The sequence below is a fragment of the Pan paniscus genome, chromosome 9 (assembly GCF_029289425.2).
Source record: "Pan paniscus chromosome 9, NHGRI_mPanPan1-v2.0_pri, whole genome shotgun sequence".
NCBI classification, from domain to species: Eukaryota; Metazoa; Chordata; class Mammalia; order Primates; family Hominidae; genus Pan; species Pan paniscus.
Window position 1 is genome coordinate 27,260,823 of NC_073258.2, and position 21,157 is coordinate 27,281,979.

Here is a 21,157-nt window from a genome sequence, read left to right on the forward strand (position 1 = left end):
ATATGTCACACCATCCCAGGCTATTACTGTTTCTTTTCTTTTTCTTTTCAACTCACTGCCTTAGTTGCAGTTTATATTGTTGAAGGTCACAACTGTGGTATCTACTTAATTGGAAAAGGATGATTTGTTAATTTTTGTTTAAATGTGTTGTAAATGCCAAAGTCATGTGGCTCTCTTTAGGAGCTTAAAGACATGCAAGTGAAAACTGCATTTTTCTTGGTGCCTGGAAGTTTAGATAGATCAAGGTACATTTTTCTTTTCCTCTTTTCTGCCAAAAATCTGTTACAAAGTAGTTTTTTAAGAAACCTCAAAACAGTGCACCTGGAATCATCATAAGCCAAGGTTCTGAGCCTAGGCGGCATCTTCAAATTATTATGGGCTTCAAAAATGCTCACACCTGGGTGTCAATACTCCTGATTCTGATACAATTTAGCAGGAGTTTAGGCTAGTTCTGGAGATTAGTCAAAAATCACAGATGATTCTAATTTAGAGCCAAGGTTGAACATGAGTAAGATCCTTATTTTAGAAATGAGAAAGGACTCTAAGAAGTAAGCTTGCCCTATCTCTCTACTTCTCTGCTTCTAGAAGAGATTTCTCAAATAATACAGAGGTGATCAATTTTAAACAGTTCTGTTTTTCCACCCGCTGTCCGTCAATCGCTAACCATTTAGTTATCTCCAACATCCCATGAACTATCCTCCATGTGAAAGGATGCATGAGGGAGGTGAGATCTCACAGTATGTGTTAAAGCCAATATTTCCTCTTCAACCTCCTTTTAATATTCAAAGCTTATAATACCATTCTGGAAGAAAGAACATGAATAGCATTAGAAGGTAACTTTTTTTTCAATGGGAAACAAGAGAGTCTATGTCTAGATATCCCTAATCAAACTCTATTCCCTAAGTTTCTGCAAAGGAAGTTGTAGTTCAGAGATAAAATCATGTTTCCTCACAACTTTCTAAAGGCATCACAGCCAATGTTCTTGTTACTTTATTATGAGACATGTTACTGAATGTTAGAAGAATCTATGGATGTAAAATACCCGTGACTATATGCAAAGAGTAATTTAATTAACTATATAAAATATGACTATGTATTGTGGTCCTTTATGAAATAGTGTTAAAGAAGACACGATTATGCATTTTATTATAAGATTCTCTTAACAGCCCTGATAAGCATCAGTATGACCTTAAACTTGAATATGTTTTTCCAGAATCATACATTTAATAACTATGTATTAAGTAATTTGAGTATACAAAGCATTGCTTAGGGATATATGTGCTATATTTCTTTTATTTACTGTGACTATCTGTAAGGATAATATCTTTTTTACATTCAAGAAGCTGGATATCGGAGTTTTAGAAGGTTATCTTCTAGGCTTTTTGTATTGTGTTGTGTCCTCCAAGAAGACACAAAACAGAATTACATTTGCAAGAGGTTTATTTGGAAAAATGCCTGTGAGAGAAAATAGGGAGGCAGCCATAGGAGGCTGGAAGAGCCATCAGGCCCCAGTGCAGATCTGATCATTCTGGAGCAGTGAGGGAAGAAAGAGGGTCTAGATACAAAAAGGCTTAGATTCCTGTGCAGTTAAAAAAGAAAAGAAAAGAAAAGAAAAACAACTTTGGCAAATGTCAATGGGAAGTCATTGCATAAAAGCCACCCATCAGAAAAGTCCCCATATTTTATGGGAATGGGCTACCTTACTAGCCCTGTTGCATCACATGCTGGGGAAGTCACGTTTAGCAAATGGGGCTTTCAGTCAATTATGCTCCCCACAGTGGGAAATCTGAGAGGTTCCATGTTGGTGGACTATTTTGCTCATTATGCTGGAACAAATCTCACATTCCTAAAGACTGTCAGTTTCTTGCTCAACTATGGCTTCTACATCTCAGGGAAATATAATGTCTTTAAAATTTAGGATATCTTCATTATTTATTTTGTTTAATAGCTAAAGAAGCTAATGTTATGGGAGACTCACAGAATAGCAAAACTCTGACACTCATGATATTAATTCAAAGGTGTAGCATTAACTGCAGACAGTATAGCTTGCTTCCTATGTGGAGATAGAACAGACAAATATGGACTCTGTGAAAGCCATCCTGATGCTGACATTTTTTTCCTATATCTTTCAGTCAGGAACAAAGCAAAATGAATTATATGAACAACTGGGATACGGTGAAACTGAGCTTGTCAAATTTCTAGATGTCCAGCATTTGGGTTATATTCAAAGAGAATACACTGGCCCATTTGTTCAAGTCACTAAGCTAAACAATGTAAGGTTAAGATATTTGACCTACGTCATCCAACTAATAGAAAACAAGATTTAAACTAAGGTCTGGTAGTTCTAAAATCAGGTTTTTTTTTTTCTATACTAGTATTGCTAATTACTATAAATATACAAACTAAATTGATTCATTATTTTTCTATCGGTTCCTAATCACTGGGCACCTAAATTGCAATTGTCATCTGTGTCCATTTAATCCTACTTTTAGGTGGGATCATTTAAAATATTGCCACATATTATCTGATATTTGTCCATCAATATATGGGGTCTATGCCCCCTTTCTTACAATCTGGGCAAGTTTGTAATTATCTGACAATGCTAGCGAAATTACAGATTGTTCATCTCCCCTAAACCTAAATGAATGCACTCAAATTTTGCTACCTTTTTTGAGGTAGTTCAGGTTGCTTATATCTAGCATGACTCAAAAGACTATTGAATGGGTTATCCTGAAGTTTTCCAACTGTTTAAACATGCACACACACATACAAACATGTATTTTACAATTTATATATACATATACCTTTATAATTTTTGTATATGTTTTATGAATTTTATATGTAAAATTTAAATGTAACTGCTCCATTTTGTTTTTCAGCAAAGGTTAATTTGAGTCAAGGACAAATCTTTAGATTTTGAACATAATCTTGTCTTACTGATGGGGAAAATATATGACTAACCTTTGGTAATATATGGTTCAAATATTTACTATTTGTATATACTGCAAAATGATGAATTGAAAGGTAAATGCAAAGATGAAGACTGGAAAGCCATTTATATGGGATTCCTTGATTAATCCTAAGGAAAAATTATAAAACTTCCATTAAAACAGCAACTGGCGAGAACATAGAAGCTGAAAGACAGTAAATAGAGTTGGCACATATTTGGTGATCTTATTAGACAATCTGAGAGTTCAAGATTTTAAAAGACTCATTCGAGTTAGAAATATAAAGAATCTAAACAAAAGTCAAGAATATATATTTTTCAAATCCTTACATAATTCTAGCCTTTTTATTCTATGTATATTTTTAACCCCCACCCAACCATCACTCATAATGCTGGTGAACTTCTACTCCCCTTTCCTGGGTTCATCTCAAATGTCAACTCTTTTTGACTACTTTCTTGAGTTTCTATTGTGTTTAAGCATTTATTTTTATTTATTTTTCATTTTTTAATTTTTTATTTCCATAGGTTATTGGGGAACAGGTGGTGTTTGGTTACATGAGTAAGTTCTTTAGCAGTGATTTGTGAGATTTTGGTGCACCCATCAACAGAACAGTATATACTGCACCCTATTTGTAGTCTTTTATCCTTTACCTGCTTCCTACCTTTGCACCTGAGTCCCCAAAGTCCTTTGTATCATTCATATGCCTTTGCATCCTCATAATTTAACTCCCACTTATGAGTGAGAACGTACGATGTTTGGTTTTCCATTCCTGAGTTACTTCACTTAGAATAATAGTCTCAGTTCTCATCCAGGTTGCTGCGAATGCCATTAATTTATTCCTTTTTATGGCTGAGTAGTATTCCATCATATATATATGTGTGTGTGTATATATATATGTGTGTGTATATATATATGTATATATTCCATCATATATATACATATATCTCTCACAGTTTCTTTATCCACTTGTTGATTGATGGGAATTTGGGTTAGTTCCACAGTTTGCAATTGCAAATTGTTCTTCTATAAATATGCGTGTGTAACTATCTTTTTCATTTAATGACTTTTTTCCTCTGTATAGGTAGCCAGTAATGGAATTGCTGGATCAAGTGATAGTTATACTTTTAGTTCTTTAAGGAATTTCCACGCTGTTTTCCATAGTGGTTGTACTAGTTTACATTCCCGCCAGCAGTGTAGTAGTGTTCCCTGTACACTGCAACCACACAGACATCTATTATTTTTTGATTTTATGATTATGGCCATTCTTGCAGAAGTAAGGAGGTATTGCATTGTGGTTTTGATTCGCATTTCCCTGATCATTAGTGATGTTGAGCATTTTTTCATATTTGTTGGCCATTTGTATATTTTCTTTTGAGAATTGTCTATTTATGTTCTTAGCCCACTTTTTGATGGGATTCTTTGTTTTTTCCTTCCTAATTTGTTTGAGTTCATTGTAGATTCTGGATATTAGTCCTTTGTCAGATTTATAGATTGTGAAGATTATCTCCCACTTTGTGAGTTGTCTGTGTACTCTGCTGACTGTTCCTTTTGTGGTGCAAAAGCTCTTATCTATTGTGGTTCAGCATTTTTATTGTATTTATATGGCATTTGTGAAAAATTTAACCTTGAGACTCTGCCCTAAATTCCCTGGCTAGCCTGTGAGCTCCTCATAAATACATACATTGGCAAGTTTCCATTGCATCACCAATACTCCAAAAACAGGCTGTAAGAAAATCACACTTAGTGGGATTGAATACTTAAATTGAACTACTAGAATTGGTGAACTAGTCCAGTAAACAGTAGGCAAATATTTATTGTACTCTATTTTGGAAAATATAATTGTGTGTGTATGTGTCTGTGTCTATGTGTGACGGGGGATGGGTGAACCATTTTACCATGATTTTCTTAGGACTATAAATATGATAAAATACAATAAGGTGGTATTGGCTGCTGGCTGTTTTAATGGAATTAGATTAATTGAATTACCTGAAGCATAAGCTCCATGAAAATAGGCAACTAAGTTTCTTTTGCTCACTAATATATACCAAACTTTCAAAACAATGTGATATACACAAACTATTCAATTAATATTTGTTGAATGAATAAATGAATTATTTAAAAGGACATGTCAGAGTTACTTCCAGGAGGCATTGCTCCCAATACCTAAAAATTTTCTGACTGAAATACAAATATTTATTTATTTTCCCTGACATCTGCATTTATAATTTATTTTGATGTATAATATTGCTTCCAAGACATTGTGACATACAAGTTGTACTATCTATTTGATGACTTCCCTATTGAATTTATTGTATATCTGTGTTATTACATTTTATGTGAAGTAAAGCACAAATTTAAGCATATTTAATTTAAGTATACATAATGCCAGTTCACAATTCTGGAGCTTCTTGTTCCTTTATCCAGAAATCTTTTCATTATTTGAATTTGAAAATTACCTGAAGTGAAAAGATTCAAAATATACAATTACTTTTTAAGTTTCAAAGAAAATTCTCTGCTTCACAACAATATTTTATTTATGTTTACAACAAATTGAATTCAATATTCTATTGATATATAAATTATCTGAATTTTCAGGGAAATTAGACTCTTGCTAAAAATTAGAAACATGGTAAATTGTAAAGTTAGAATTTGGTATTACCATTATCTGTCTGGAAAACTACAGTTATTGTCTCTATGCCCCACTACATTGACTCATCTGGCCTGAAAACTTAGGTGATATATAATGGGAGAAAATCAATCCCAGTAAATCTGTTTTACTTTGTTTTCAATTATAAGGAAATGAACAACTATTACATTAAAAAGGAGAAGGTTAAAATGTCATAATGTAAAAGCAGTCAATACCAAAACCCTATCAATGTCGTTATTTGGGTTATTTACATCTTTCCTCTAGGTATTCTGCCTCTTGGGAAATATATTAGGGAAATCATAGTTTTTGCCAGTCTTGTTTTATCTTTTAGTAAAACATACTCTCATTTGCTTCTGTATCTCCCAGCTATTATTGGGCAGATAAAACTGTATGATTAATCATATACACAGTTAGAAATATTATATATTCTTAAGGAATTCACCCTTTACCATTATGCGATGCCTTTTTTGTGCCTTTTAATGTTTATTGTCCTGATATCTATTTTGCCTAATTTTACGATAGCCACACCAGTTTTTACATCAATAATACTACATCCTTTTCAAATTATTATATTTTATTTTTAAGCTGTGTCTTTGTGCAAATATTTTCTTCCATTCTGGGGGTTGTATTTTCCCTTTATTGAAGATTTCATTTGCAGCACAGAAGACACAAGTTTTTAAATTTGATGAAGTCCAATATATTTTTCCATTTCTTTTTTTGGGGGGGGTTTGGGGGAATAGAGTCTCGCTCTGTTGCCCAGGCTGGAGCGCAGTGGTGCAATCTTGGCTCACTGCAGCCTCCGCCTCCTGGGTTCAAGCGATTCTCCTGCCTCAGCCTCCTGAGTAGCTGGGATTATAGGCACGTGCCAACACGCCTGACTAATTTTTGTATTTTTAGTAAAGATGGGGTTTCACCACGTTAATCAGTCTGGTCTCGAACTGCTGACGTCATAATCTGCCTGCCTCAGCCTCCCAAAGTGCTGGGATTACAGTCTTGAGCCACTGCACCTGGCCCTTTTTTTTTTTTTATTTTTTTGGCACTTGTGATATTGCTATGTTTAATAAGACTTTGCCTAGTGTGAGGTCATAGATTATCTCCTATTTTTCTATTCAGAGACTTAATTTTAACTCTTACATCTAGGCATATGATTTAATTTGAGTTCACTTCTATATGTTGTATTTGGTAGTGATCAAACTTCATTTGTCTGCATGTGGCATCTTGTTGTTTAAACACCATTTGTTGAAAAGACTTGTTTTATTTCACTGAATTGGCATGATGGCCTGTCTAAATACAGTTGATCATGATGCAAGGGACTGGACTCTCAATTCAGTTCCATTAATCTATATGCCTGTCTATCTGACAGTGTTTGCAGTGACTATGGTAGATTTGTAGTGTATTTTAAAATGAGGAAGTGGATTCCTCCAGCTTAGTTCTTTGTATTTAAAGTTTGCTTTGGCTATTCTTGGTCATTGCATTTTTCAAATAAGTTTGAAAATTACCTTCTCAATTTCTAGAAAAACAAATAAAGCTCAGATTTTAAAGGGATGACATTGAATCTTTAGATAACTTAGGGACTATTATTGTCTTAACAATATTAAATCTTTGAATATTCTATTTTTTCAGGGTGGTAATTTAATCTTTAAAATGTCCTTGCTAGTGTATAAAATACAATTCTTACCACATTTTTAATAAATTGAATATATTGCTTTTCATTTCATCTACACTGCCATTGTCAGTCCTGTATGTAATATTCTATATTCTAGGTGTCATTCTAGGATTTCCCAATAAGCACCTTTGACTTAGCACAATCTACTTTGAAATTATATTATACTGTTATACATTACACAAATGAGAGTACCATAAAACGTTTTATTTTCATTTTTCATTGTCATACATTTCAATTGTATAACTGTTATAACCACAAAATACATTGATATAGGTTTTGCTTTTAAAAATGAATTACAGGCTGGATGTGATGGCTCACACCTGTAATCCCAACACTTTCAGAGGTCGAGGCAGGTGAGCCTTGTCCTTGAGCTCAAGAGTATGAGACCAGCCTGGGCAACACGGCTCAATCCCATCTCTACAGAAAATACAGAAATTAGCTGGGCGTGGTGGTACACACCTGTAGTCCCAGCTACCTGGGAGGCTGAGGGAGAAGGATGGCTTCAGCAAGCGGGGCAGAGATTGCACTGAGCACAGATTGCACCACTACACTCCAGACTGGGTGACAGAGCAAGACCTTGTCCCCAAAAAATAAAAATAAAAAGCTAATAACATATATTTATGCATATGAAATTGAGAAAAAATGCTCTTTTAAGGGGACTCATATTTATCATTTCTGGACTCATCTTTCATCAATATAAATTTAACTTTTCATGTTACCTCATTTTTTTCTACTTGAAATTATTTCATTTTGCTTTTTAAAGTTTTTTTTTTTTCTGAATTTAGTAAGCTAGGTTGACAGATTTTTAAATTTAGTAGATTAAGAATGTCACCCCATTGCCTTCTAGCTGGCATAGCTCAGATAATAAATTATGTGGTTATCTTTTCCTTTTTGCCTTATATTTAATATGTATTTTATCTCTGAATGCTTTAAATTTTGTTTTCTTTTTTCAATGGTTATCAGCATGCTCTAAATTCAATTCATAATTGAAAGGTCAATGGTTTGGTTTTCACTTGCTGTTTACTTGTTTCCAGAATTTTCTAGAAAGTCAATTCCAACTCTGATAAGGGAGAAAAAAGTCATTCTAAATTCAGTGTTTAGTGCTACATGACCCAATCTATTTTTTCTATATTACTTATTATTTAAAAATCCAGTAAAAATTTTTGTATAATTCATTTTTATTTTTAATGTTATATTCTTCTATCTATAGGTTCTAATTATTTTTTATATATTTTATTTTCTCTTTGTTGTTGGTTTCCTCTGCATATTGATTATAAAAATATTATCTATTATAATATATTTAACTACAAATTGTGTATCTGAGTTTTTTTCAGGTCATTTCTTATTGAGTGACTTTTCTCCTGGTTATCAATCATATTTTTCTTCTTCTTGATATGTTTCATGTTTTTTGACTGGTCATTATTTTATTTAAACTTGGATTTCATTGTTTTCTATTAAATAAATAATACATTTCTCTCTCTCTCCCTGTTCATATTTCCTCTATCTTTCTCTGTCTCTCTCCAATTAACTACTTGTAAAACAGATTCAACTCTCAAGGCATGTTTTTAAATTTTCTAGAATGGATCTAATGTATAGCCTTCACTTCATGAATAATTCTTACATTCTATTAAATTATGAACCTTCTGGGGTTTCCACAAAATGCCACAGACTAGACCTAGGATTTTCCATTGTAATTGTCTTCCCACCCTGTGCAACTTCTAAAAATTCTCACCTTACAATTATTCAGATATTATTTTTCTTTTTTCTTTTTTTTTATTTTATTATTATTATACTTTAAGTTTTAGGGTGCATGTGCACAATGTGAAGGTTAGTTACATATGTATACATGTGCCATGCTGGTGTGCTGCACCCATTAACTCATCATTTAGCATTAGGTATATCTCCTAAAGCTATCCCTCCCCCTCCCCCCACCCCACAACAGTCTCCAGAGGGTGATGTTCCCCTTCCTGTGTCCATGTGTTCTCATTGTTCAATTCCCATCTATGAGTAAGAATATGCGGTGTTTGGTTTTTTGTTCTTGGGATAGTTTACTGAGAAGGATGATTTCCAATTTCATCCATGTCCCTACAAAGGACATGAACTCATCATTTTTTATGGCTGCATAGTATTCCATGGTGTATATGTGCCACATTTTCTTAATCCAGTCTATCATTGTTGGACATTTGGGTTGGTTCCAAGTCTTTGCTATTGTGAACAGTGCCGCAATAAACATACGTGTCCATGTGTCTTTATAGCAGCATGATTTATAGTCCTTTGGGTATATACCCAGTAATGGGATGGCTGGGTCAAATGGTATTTCTAGTTCTAGATCCCTGAGGAATCGCCACACTGACTTCCACAATGGTTGAACTAGTTGACAGTTCCACCAACAGTGTAAAAGTGTTCCTATTTCTCCACATCCTCTCCAGCACCTGTTGTTTCCTGACTTTTTAATGATCGCCATTCTAACAGGTGTGAGATGGTATCCCATTGTGGTTTTGATTTGCGTTTCTCTGATGGCCAGTGATGGTGAGCATTTTTTCCTGTGTTTTTTGGCTGCATAAATGTCTTCTTTTGAGAAGTGTCTGTTCATGTCCTTCACCCACTTTTTGATGGGGTTGTTTTTTTCTTGTAAATTTGTTTGAGTTCATTGTAGGTTCTAGATATTAGCCCTTTGTCAGATGAGTAGGTTGCGAAAATGTTCTTCCATTTTGTAGGTTGCCTGTTCACTCTGATGGTAGTTTCTTTTGCTGTGCAGAAGCTCTTTAGTTTAATTAGATCCCATTTGTCAATTTTGGCTTTTGTTGCCATTGCTTTTGGTGTTTTAGACATGAAGTCCTTGCCCATGCCTATGTCCTGAATGGTATTGCCTAGGTTTTCTTCTAGGGTTTTTATGGTTTTAGGTCTGACGTTTAAGTCTTTAATCCATCTTGAATTAATTTTTGTATAAGGTGTAAGGAAGGGATCCAGTTTCAGCTTTCTACATATGGCTAGCCAGTTTTCCCAGCACCATTTATTAAATAGGGAATCCTTTCCCCATTGCTTGTTTTTGTCAGATTTGTCAAAGATCGGACAGTTGTAGATATGCAGCGTTATTTCTGAGGCCTCTGTTCTGTTCCATTGATCTGTATCTCTGTTTTGGTGCCAGTACCATGCTGTTTTGGTTACTGTAGCCTTGTAATATAGTTTGAAGTCAGGTAGCATGATGCCTCCAGCTTTGTTCTTTTTGCTTAGGATTGCCTTGGCGATGCAGGCTCTGTTTTGGTTCCATGTGAACTTTAAGGTAGTTTTTTCCAATTCTGTGAGGAAAGTCATTGGTAACTTGATGGGGATGGCATTGAATCTATAAATTACCTTGGGCAGTATGGCCATTTTCACGATATTGATTCTTCCTACCCATGAGCATGGAATGTTCTTCCATTTGTTTGTATCCTCTTTTATTTCCTTGAGCAGCGGTTTGTAGTTCTCCTTGAAGAGGTCCTTCACGTCCCTTGTAAGTTGGATTCTTAGGTATTTTATTCTCTTTGAAGCAGTTGTGAATGGGAGTTCACTCATGATTTGGCTCTCTGTTTGTCTGTTATTGGTGTATAAGAATGCTTGTGATTTTTGTACATTGATTTTGTATCCTGAGACTTTGCTGAAGTTGCTGATCAGCTTAAGGAGATTTTGGGTGAGACAATGGGGTTTTTCTCGTCTTGTGGAGTTCCAGGTATTTCTACACAACATGATATTCAGGAAAAACTTAGTGAAATAAAAATCAGATTTTTAGAAATCTGTCTGCTTAATCCTCTACTTTCCAGAAATATTTCACAAGAGTTAGTAGTTCAGCTTTTTTGAAATCCTGTCTACCTATACCCAACTTAATAGGATTTCTGGGCTCTCTTTCAGGTATTCAAACCTGGACTTTCAGCCGAAGAATTGCCTCCAGGCATAAAATCTTGATGATAAAAGACTCACCTTTCATTTTTTTTTGTTTTTGTTTTCTTTCTCTCAGGGATCACAATACTGTCATGCATGCCGTCGATAACTAAAAACAGTTACTTCATAAATTTTAAAACTATTTTTTGTGTGAAATTTGCTGTCTGTTAGAAGTCATCACCACCATTTTCCTTCAGGTTATTCCTAGCTCAACAAATGACTTTTATCTCTTAACTGCCTCATCATATATAATGATCTAATGCAACACATGGTCATTGAGCCCTTATCACATTTCATTTAATGATGTTCAAAATTTCAATGTTACATTTCATTTAATGATGTTCAAAATTTGAATGTCTCATGCCTAAGAATTTTCACTTTATATAGCCTCCAACTCTAATTATGACTAATTACATTTAGTTCTTTATTGACCTTCAATTATACTTCTAAAATCCAGCAGAAATGATAATTTCCAGATGTGTAGTAAACCATGGGCAGATACAGATATTGCAATGAGAGAAGGGAAAAAGAAGAGGAAAAAGAAGAAGGAGGAGGAAGAGGAGGAAGGAGGAGGAGCAGGAAGAGGGGGAGGAGGAGGAGGAAGGAGAAAAGAAGGAGGAGGAAGATGGAGAGGAGGAGGAAGAAGGAGGAGAAGGAGAAAGAGGAGAAGGAAAAGGAGAAAAAGAAGAAGAGAGAAAGAAGAAGGAGAAGAAGAGGAGGAGGAAGAGAAGATGAGGAGGAGTGGTAACACTCCTTTTAGTAGAGTTTTACCATGTTGATGAGGATGGTCTTAATCCCTTGACCTCGTGATCCGCCCACCTCGGCCTCCCAAAGTGCTGAGATTACAGGTGTGAGCCTCTCTGCCCAAAATAGTGGCTACATTTTAAGTGACACATGCAATGTTATATATATTTCTAAGCACTTCTCACAAATAAATTGTTTTAAACTCACAACCTTGTTAATTAAGTCTTATTGTGTCCGGAATTGGTTCCTTCTGGTGGGTTCTTGGTCTCACTGACTTCAAGAATGAAGCTGCAGACCCTCGTGTTGAGTATTACAGCTCATAAAGGTAGTGTGGACCCAAAGAGTGAGCAGCAGCAAGATTTATTGTGAAGAGCGAAAAAACAAAGCTTCCACAGTGTGGAAGGGGACCAGAGCGGGTTGTTGCTGCTGGCTCTAGTGGCCAGCTTTTATTCCCTTATTTGGCTCCGCCCACATCCTGCTGATTGGTCCATTTTACAGAGCACTGATTGATCCATTTTACAGAGTGCTGATTGGTCCATCTTACAGAGTGCTGATTGGTCCATTTGTACTGAGTGCTGATTGGTGCGGTTACAAACCTTTAGCTAGACACAAAGTGCTGATTGGTGCGTTTTTACAGAGTGCTGATTGGTGTGTTTACAAACCTTTAGCTAGACACAGAGTGCTGATTGGTGCATTTACAATCCTTTAGCTAGACAGAAAAGTTCTCCAAGTCCCCACCTGACCCAGAAGCCCAAGCCAGCTTCATCTCTCAATCCTCACTCTAAACAGGACACCCCAACTGCTGTTGGGAATTTGGCTGATGACCACTCTAGCTACTTCCTGCTGGATAGGGGTGAAGAAGGGTTCCTGCAGTTGTAGTGTCCTCCAGAGGGGAACTCTTAGGCCAGGGAAAGGGCCAGAGGATCGTTCCAGGGTTCCTCGGTAGTAGTTGTTAGTTGAGCTCATTTGGGGTTCCATTTGTAAGACCACCTGTAGCTTGATGCCCTCAATTCTAGAGGAAACAAATTTGACAAGCAGGTTAAAAATACAGGGCCCAAAGGTGAGTAACAGCAAAATAGCTGCCACAGTACTTAGAAAGGGGAGAAGCCACGTTGCCCAACTCCAGAGGTTGGTATAAGAGTTTGAAAGGTGTTGCCTGATTTCAGAAGCCTTTTCCTGTAAACACCGGGTGGCATCTCTTAGTATCCCTGACTGGTTAGTGTAAAAGCAACAGTCTTCCCCTAAGAAGGTGCAAAGTCCTCCTTTCTCAGCAGTGAGGAGGTCTAGGCCTCCGTGGTTTTGGAGAGTCACTGCTGCTAAAGAGTCTATTTGGGATTGTAGTTACTATCCTTACTGAATAGATTTTGTTATTTCTTGCAAATGGTCTGAGAAATCTTTTGAGAGTGTGTGGTAGTAGGATAATGAAGTAGATAAACTGGCTATTCCGGTTCCTGTAGCAGTGGCCATTTCTAACCCTATAAGTAGAGGTATTAGTTGTATGGCCCTGCGCTGATGGACTTGAGCTTTGAAGGGGCACTGGTAGGTTCTGATTTCCATAAGATTAGAAGTTAGGATAATATATGTTTACACTGTTAACTTTTAGCAAACTCTACTTTTGTTGAAAACCTTGTAAGTTTGGGATTTCAATTATTCTTTGCTATTAATAAGACCTCATTCAGTCCATATTAACTGAGAATTGGTATAGATGGCTCCTTCCTGATTCTGTAAGTACTTTAAGGTTTGGCTGAGTGCAAACAGCTCACACATTTGAGCAGACCAATTATTAGGCAATTTTCCTAACTCTGCTTTAGGAGAGTTTCCTTATCATTTACTGAATACCCATTGTGTCTTTTTTCCTTAATCGCCCCAGAGGAACCATCTAGTCCTGTCCTGAAGGGAGTTCCTCCTAGATTTGTCGGACCTTTGTATGGTAATTAAGATTTAGATCCCCTGTTAGGAAACCTGCTGGGTTAAGGATTATTTATAGGAAAGCTATGGGTTGTCAGTGACCTCAATGTTTTCAGGCTATGCCCTTGTTTACACTGACAACAAGGTGGTATTGGAGTGTTATAGGGTTACAGAGAGGACCTTCAATTATCAATTATATATTTTAAATTTATCCTGGCTTTTAAAGGAATAGGGTCCACTGTTTTTTCTTTACTGCTTATATCTCTCTTTCTCTCTCTTTGACTTCATCTTTGTTTGTCTATCTCTTTCTCTCTTTCCTTCTTGGACTTTCTGTCAGTCTCTTCCTCTGTCTCTCTTTGACTTTGTCTCTCTATCTCTTCCTCTCTGTCTCCTTCTCTTTGACTTCCTATCTTTCTCTGTTTCTTCTTCTCTCTCTCTGACTTCCTGTCTCTTTCTCTCCTTCCTTTCTGCTGCCTCTGCCAGCTGCTTGTACTGCTGTTCTCCCTTCTCCTTTCCCTTTTTGATGGCTTTGGCAGTGTAAGACTGCCACCTCCTTGGGTGTTTGCGCTGAGTGCAATAACTCCATGAATTCCTTGTGGTATTTAATGGGGGTTCCCCCAGAGGTTAGGAACTCTCTCTCTTTCCATATTGCAGCATGGGCATGAAGTATTAGATAAGCATACTTTCTATCTGTATACACATTTATTCTTTTCCCCTTTCCCAATTCTAAGTCTTGGGTAAATGCCACTAGTTCTGCTAACTTGGTGCTGGTCCCTTGGGGAAGAGGCTTACTTTCAAGTATGGTTACATCACTAACTATGGCATAACCTGCCCTTCATATCCCATTCTCCACAAATGAACTTCCATCGTTATATAAGTTAAGGTCAGGATTAGCTAAGGGGACTTCCAAGAGATCATCTCGGGCAGCATAAGTCTGGACTATAATTTGTTGGCAGTCATGCTCAATTGGTTCCCCATCCTCTGGGAGAAAAGTGGCAGGGTTGAGGGCCATTCACATATGTATTTGAAGCACCAGTCCCTCAAGGAATAGCACCTGGTATCTAAGTAGGCAGTTGTCTGATATCCATAAACTTCCTTTGGCACCTAGTATGCCATTTACATCATGAGTAGTCCAGACAGTGAGATCCATTCCGTGTATTATTTTAGTAGCCTCTGACAGTAAGATGGCCACCACTGCAACTACCTGTAAACAGTGAGGCCAGCCTTTTGCTACTACATCAATTTCCTTACTTAGGTATGTCACTGGTTGTGGGGTTGTCCCACGAGTATGGGTAAGGACTCCAAGAGCTATCCCTGCTCTCTCTGTGATGTATAAAGAGAAGTTTTTTTCCTGTGGGAAGGCTTAAACCTGGAGCTTATACTAGGGCCTTCTTTAAGATTTTGAAGGCTATTTCTGACCCTGGTTCCCATTCTACTAGATGAGTATTTGCCCTCTGGGTCTCCTTGATTAGAGTATACAGGGGCCTGGCTATCTTGCTGTATACAGGGATCCATAGTCAGCAAAAGCCAGTGATTCCAAGAAACCCCTGCAAATGTTTTAATGTCTTAGGGTGAGGATAAGCCAGTATAGACTGTATTCATTCCTTACGGAGGGCCCTGGTCCCTCTGGCTAAAATTAGGCCTAGATATTTGACCTGCTGTAGGCAAAGCTGGGCCTTCGATCTAGACACCTTGTACCCTTGATTAGCTAGAAAGTTCAAGAGATCTAGAGTAGCCTGCTGGCATGAGGCTTCCGAACTGGTAGCCAAAAGTAAATCATCCACATACTGAAGGACTAGAGTGCCTGGACTTGAGAAGAGGCCTAGATCTTGGGCCAGTGCCTGACCAAACATGAGGGCTATCCCTAAACCCTTGGGGCAAGATGGTCCACATAAGTTGGGATGTGGGATCCTCAAAGGCAAAGAGAAACTGGGGAGTCAGAGTGCAGGGGAATACAGAAGAAGGCATCCTTGAGGTCCAGAACCGTGAACCATTCTGCTTCCTCTGGTATTTGAGAGAGCAGGGTATAGGGGTTGGGTATAACTGGATATAGAGGAATTACTGCCTCATTGATGAGTCTAACATTTTGCACTAGTCTCCACTGACCATTCAGTTTTTGTACTCCTAGAATTGGGGTGTTGCAGGGACTATTGCATTTCCTTACTAAACCTTGAGCTTTTAAATGTTTAACAATATCCTGTAATCCTTTATAAGCTTCAGGCCTTAAGGGATATTGCCTATCATAAGGAAAAGTGGTGGGATCTTTTAGCCTGATTTTGACTGGGCAGGCATTTTTTGCCCTTCCAAATTGTCTTTCCAATGCCCAGACTTCAGGGTTGACTCCTTCCTCAAGTAGGGGACAATAAATGGGTAACTTGTTCCCCATATTCATGTAGATAATAACTCCAGCTTTGGCTAATATGTCCCTCCCTAATAAAGGTGTGAGACTTTCAGGCATAACAAGAAAGGCATGTGAAAAGAGCAAAGTCTCCCAATTAAAACTGAGGAGGTGGGAGAAATACCTGTTTACAGGCTGTCCCAGGATTCCTCGGATGGTAACGGACCTTGAAGACAGTTGTCCAGGACAGGAGATTATTACTGAGAAGGCCATACCAGTGTCCAGGAGGAAGTGAATTTCCTGGCCCTCAATGGTTAAACATACCCGGGGCTCAGTGAGGGTTATGACATGAGCTGGCGCTTGCCCTGGGCACCCTGAGTCCAGTTGTTGGATCATCTGGTTGGGGGCTTCTGACTCAGAGAACCTTTGTCCTCTGGGGCAGTGCACCTTCCAGTGATTGCCTCAGCATAGCAGACATGGACGAGGGGACAGCTTGTTTCTCACTGGACAATCTTTTTTAAAGTGTCCTTATAAACAATACTGCTAACAAGCCCTACCAGATGATTGGCCTGCTCCATTTTCTGTCCTCTGAACCACCAAGGTTTGTTTGCCTGAGGGCCATGACGAAGGCTGTGGCCTTTCTCTGATCTCACTTTTCCTTTTGGGTCTGTTCCTCTTGGTCCATATTATAGAACACTGAGGTTGCCAGGTTTAATAATGCCTCCGGATTTTGTTCAGGGTCCAGGGCTTGCTTTTGGAGCTTTCTGCTGATATCTGCAGCTGATTGAGTAATAAACTTATCTTTTAGAATCAATTGACCCTCAAGTGATTAGGGTGATAGGGGAGTATATTTTCTTAGGCCTCCCGTAGCCAGTCGAGGAAAGTGGAAGGATTTTCTTCCTTTCCCTGAGTTATGGTGGACATCATTGAATAATTCATGGGCTTTTTCCTAATTCTCTTTAGTCCTTCTAGAACACAGGTCAACAGAAGTTTACAACTCCAGTCCCCAAGATCTGAGTTGAGGTCCCAGTGGGGATCCATACTGGTGATGGTGTGCTAACCAGTAGGGACCTTGTCCCTTTCTTCAGCTGTCATTCTGTCATTTACTTGACTAAGATACCAGGTATCTCCAAACTCTCAGGCTGAAGCCAAAGCCTCATTCTTTTCATTAAAGGCCAGGGTTTGATCTAACAAGAGCATGACATCTCTCCAAGTGAGATCGAAGGTTTGCCCTGGACTCTGTAGGACCTATCAGGATCATCTGAAAACTTCCCCAGGTCTGCCTTGATCTGCTTTAAGTCAGAGAGGGAGAAGGGGACATGTACCCGGGTTGGACCAAATTCCCCACCCCCTACAGCTTGAAGGGGACATAACTGATAGCCCAGTGGATTTTGTGGTCCTTTGGAGATTTCTTTGCTTGTTGCCTTCTGGATGGGGGAGATTAGAGGAGGCTTATCATTAATAGGAGGGGGAGCTATAGGGAGGCTAGGATATGGGGGTAAGCTGAAAGGTCCTCCTGTGAGATGTAAATTGCAAGCTTTGCATAGTTGTGGATTCACCTTCAATTAAAAGAAAGCTTGGACATAAGGTATCTCACTCCATTTGCCTTCCCTCTTACAGAAAAGGTCAAGCTGCAGGATAATTTTGTAATTTATATTTCCCTCAGGTCACCTTTTTTCCCCATCAGAGAGAGAATATTGGGGCCAGGCCATGGTGCAGAAAAAAATGAGCCATCTCTTTTTCAGGGTTTGCAGGTCAAATTGGTCCCAATGACTTAGGATGCATTTCAAGGATGAACCTGTTGATGCCTGTTTCCCATCTGAAAGACAAAACCACCCATGGTTTTGGTTTGTTTGTTTCCCCGTGCCCAAGAACCCGCAATGGTCCCTGGACCCTGCTGATCAGAATAGTTGTGCTCACCGATGCAGCAGCAGAAACACTAGTTTTCCTCCTAGACCACAAAGAGGACTGAGGAAGGTCGGATTTAGTGGCCCTTACCAACGCATTCTCGAAAACCTGTACCCTGTCCTCTTAGACCACAAAGAGGACCAAGAAAAATCGGATTTAGTGGCCCTTACTGATGCATTCTCAAGAACTTGTTAGAGTCCTAAGCATTCTCCTGTTAGTATCAGGACCTTACCCCTGTCCTATAAAGATGTTAAGCCCCAAAAATGAAGTGGAGGGCCATACCCTGAGTGAGGGGAGGGATCTCCAGAGTTGGAAGATTGATGCCTTATGTCCTTACTTATATGAATAGGAAGGATACAATTTCTGAGGCTCCCCATATCCCCTGCTTGTCTGAGAAGGGATCCTAAAATTCCAGATAGTCCCCCCTATGATGGTGCTTTGGGCAAAAATTTTGTCTTTCTGATTGGTGAGCCCGGGTGCCTAAAGAAGGTAACAGAGTCCTGAAGTTTATACTAGAAATCATTCTTACAGGAGAAAAGCACTAGAGAGTGGTTTTTAGAAGTGGGACTAGCCTTGGAGAAGAGAGGTGAGAGGAAGTTTGTCTGACAGGCATTAGGACCCAGGAGCCAAGGGTCAGGATAGATAGGATAGATGGGCAAGTCTCGCTTGGGTGACATGACTTTGATAGTTCTGCTCATGGCCACAGGATCAACCAACTTTCTGTCAGGACCCTGGAGCTGAATGGCTTTCCTCTCTGTCAGCCCTTGGCTCAGCCTAGAAGTACAGGAAAAGTGGAAGCTGGTTCCAGGCAAACCAATGCTCACAACTCCGAAGATTTGGGGGTTGTTAGCCCTTTCCCAGAAAGCCTGACACCCGTGTCTTTAGTCCGGCGGCCACACTAGTCGCTTTTAACTGGCCAACAGGTGCCCGGTATTTAGCCCCCGAATTCTAAGGAAACATAAGACAGAATAGCAAGCAAAAGGAGTCCAATGGCACTCACCGCTTGGCGATAGTCGATAGTCCCATCTGGGTCACCAAAATATGTCTGGGATTGGTTCCTTCTGGTGGATTCTTGGTCTCGCTAACTTCAAGAATGAAGCCATAGACCCTTGTGGTGAGGGTTACAGCTCATAAAGGTAGTGCAGACCCAAAGAGTGAGCAGCAGCAAGATTTATTGTGAAGAGTGAAAGAACAAAGCTTCCACAGCGTGGAAGGGGACCCAAGCGGGTTGCTGCTGCTGGTTTGGTTGGCCAGCTTTTATTCCCTTATTTGGCCCAGCCACATCCTGCTGATTGGTCCATTTTACAGAGTGCTGATTGGTCTATTTTACAGAGTGCTGATTGGTCTGTTTTTACAGAGTGCTTATTGGTGCATTTACAAACCTTTAGCTAAACATAGAGCACTGATTGGTGCATTTTTACAGAGTGCTGATTGGTGCACTTACAAACCTTTAGCTAGACACAGAGCACTGATTGGTGCATTTACAATCCTTTAGCTAGACAGAAAAGTTCTCCAAGTTCCCACCCGACCCAGAAGCCCAGCCGGGTTCACCTCTCACTATTCTTGTTATTGTACAAATTATAGAAACAACCCAAACAACAAAGAACCTGAAATCCTATAAAAGTTGTAAAACCATTCAATTTGCCAGATTTGGTGGCTCACACCTGTAGTCCTAGCACTTTGGTAGTCTGAGGTGGGCAAATCACTTGAGGTCAGGAGTTCAAGACCAGCCTGGCTAACATGGTGAAACCCCATCTCTACTAAAAATACAAAAATAAGCTGGGCATGGTGGCATGTGCCTGTAATCCCAGCTACTCAGGAGGCTGAGGTAGGAGAATCACTTGAACCTGGGAGGTAAAGGTTGCAGTGGGCAGAGCTCACACCACTGTACTCCAGCCTGGGTAACAAAGCAAGACTCCATCTCAAGAAAACAAAACAAAACAAAACTATTAAATGGTGAATCCAGGGTGTGAATCTGTAATCTGGTTTCAGAGTTGGTGTTTACTGTTATCATAAACTAATCCTCAAATATACCCACATTGTTTAATTAGGAGGAAGGGCAATGTTTACTATTATATACATATGTATCTACTGCAAGGTGTGGACTTAATCATGAATATATAAAATATTATGGTTATTAAAATTTTGGTATGAAATATTTAAAAAGTACTGTAAGTTAGTACAACTAAAATTGGTCAGAAATTACTATAATTTATGTTGTAACTAATATGCCCTAATAATTGCTTGTGAACAGAAACAGTTCCTTTTGAATATCCATTGATGCTGTATAATTAACAAAGGTCTTCAAATCTATAATAATTTAATAAACGTTCATTTAAATAGAAATGACACAGGATCCTTTCGGTGCCACTTTGCAAGATGGAAATCTGTGTGACCAGTTGTGCCCTTACCTGGGCTTGGCTCAGTTCTGGGTTGACTACTGGGCTTGCTCTGCCCACTCGGCCTATTGGGCTGCACTCAGCTCATGCTACTGGCCTGGATTCTGCATGTCCACAGGGACTCTGTGTTCAGCCCGTGGCTGAGCCAGGTGTGCTGCAGGTGGTTTTCATGTTGGTCAATGGTGGGTAGACGGGGGAAAAGTGGTGGAACCCCAAATCTGAGAGATGGCAGCAACCATGGAGGCCCAAGGTGTGTTACTGCTTTTGCTTGGGTAGTCCCAAGGCCTGAGCCCACCACCCACAGTGCGGTGAATGGGATGGCAGGGGGAATTGAGGGGGCGTGTTCCAGCTTGTTTGTGTTACAGCTTGTTTGTTCCCACCACCTGCAGTGCAGCGAATAAGGGCCTATCACGGCTCATTTGGTTCCTCCATTTGCAGCTTGGTGAACTGGGGCATGTGACACCCCAGCAGCTTTTTATTCCCTGTTGCTCAGCAAGTGGGAGGGAGGGTTACAATGTTACAGGTCTTTTCCCAGCTGCTTTTCCTCAGGCTCCAGGTTCCTGTCCTGGGACAAAGAAGAATGAGGTTATGTGGACACAAGAGTAAGTAAGGCAGTGTAGAAGAAGTTTATTGAGTGAGAGAAAAGCTTGCTACCATGAGAGGGGAAGCCCTCTTATGAGA

The 21,157-nt window shown here is 39.0% G+C and overlaps 1 protein-coding gene across 6 annotated transcripts in view; it reads left to right on the top strand.

Moving 5' to 3' along the window:
• Window positions 1-21,157, top strand: part of LUZP2 (leucine zipper protein 2) — a 589,723-nt gene that overhangs the window by 499,075 nt on the left and 69,491 nt on the right. The window contains exon 10 of one of the 6 annotated variants that reach the window (XM_034932301.3): window positions 11,150-11,895. The exons of 4 other annotated variants lie outside the window; for them this stretch is intronic. In XM_034932301.3, coding sequence (XP_034788192.1) covers window positions 11,150-11,203 — 54 coding nt within the window. In that variant the 3' untranslated portion in view covers window positions 11,204-11,895. Of the gene's footprint in view, window positions 1-11,149; window positions 11,896-21,157 lie in introns of those variants that run through there. One more of the 6 variants, XM_034932302.3, reaches the window with a different exon arrangement.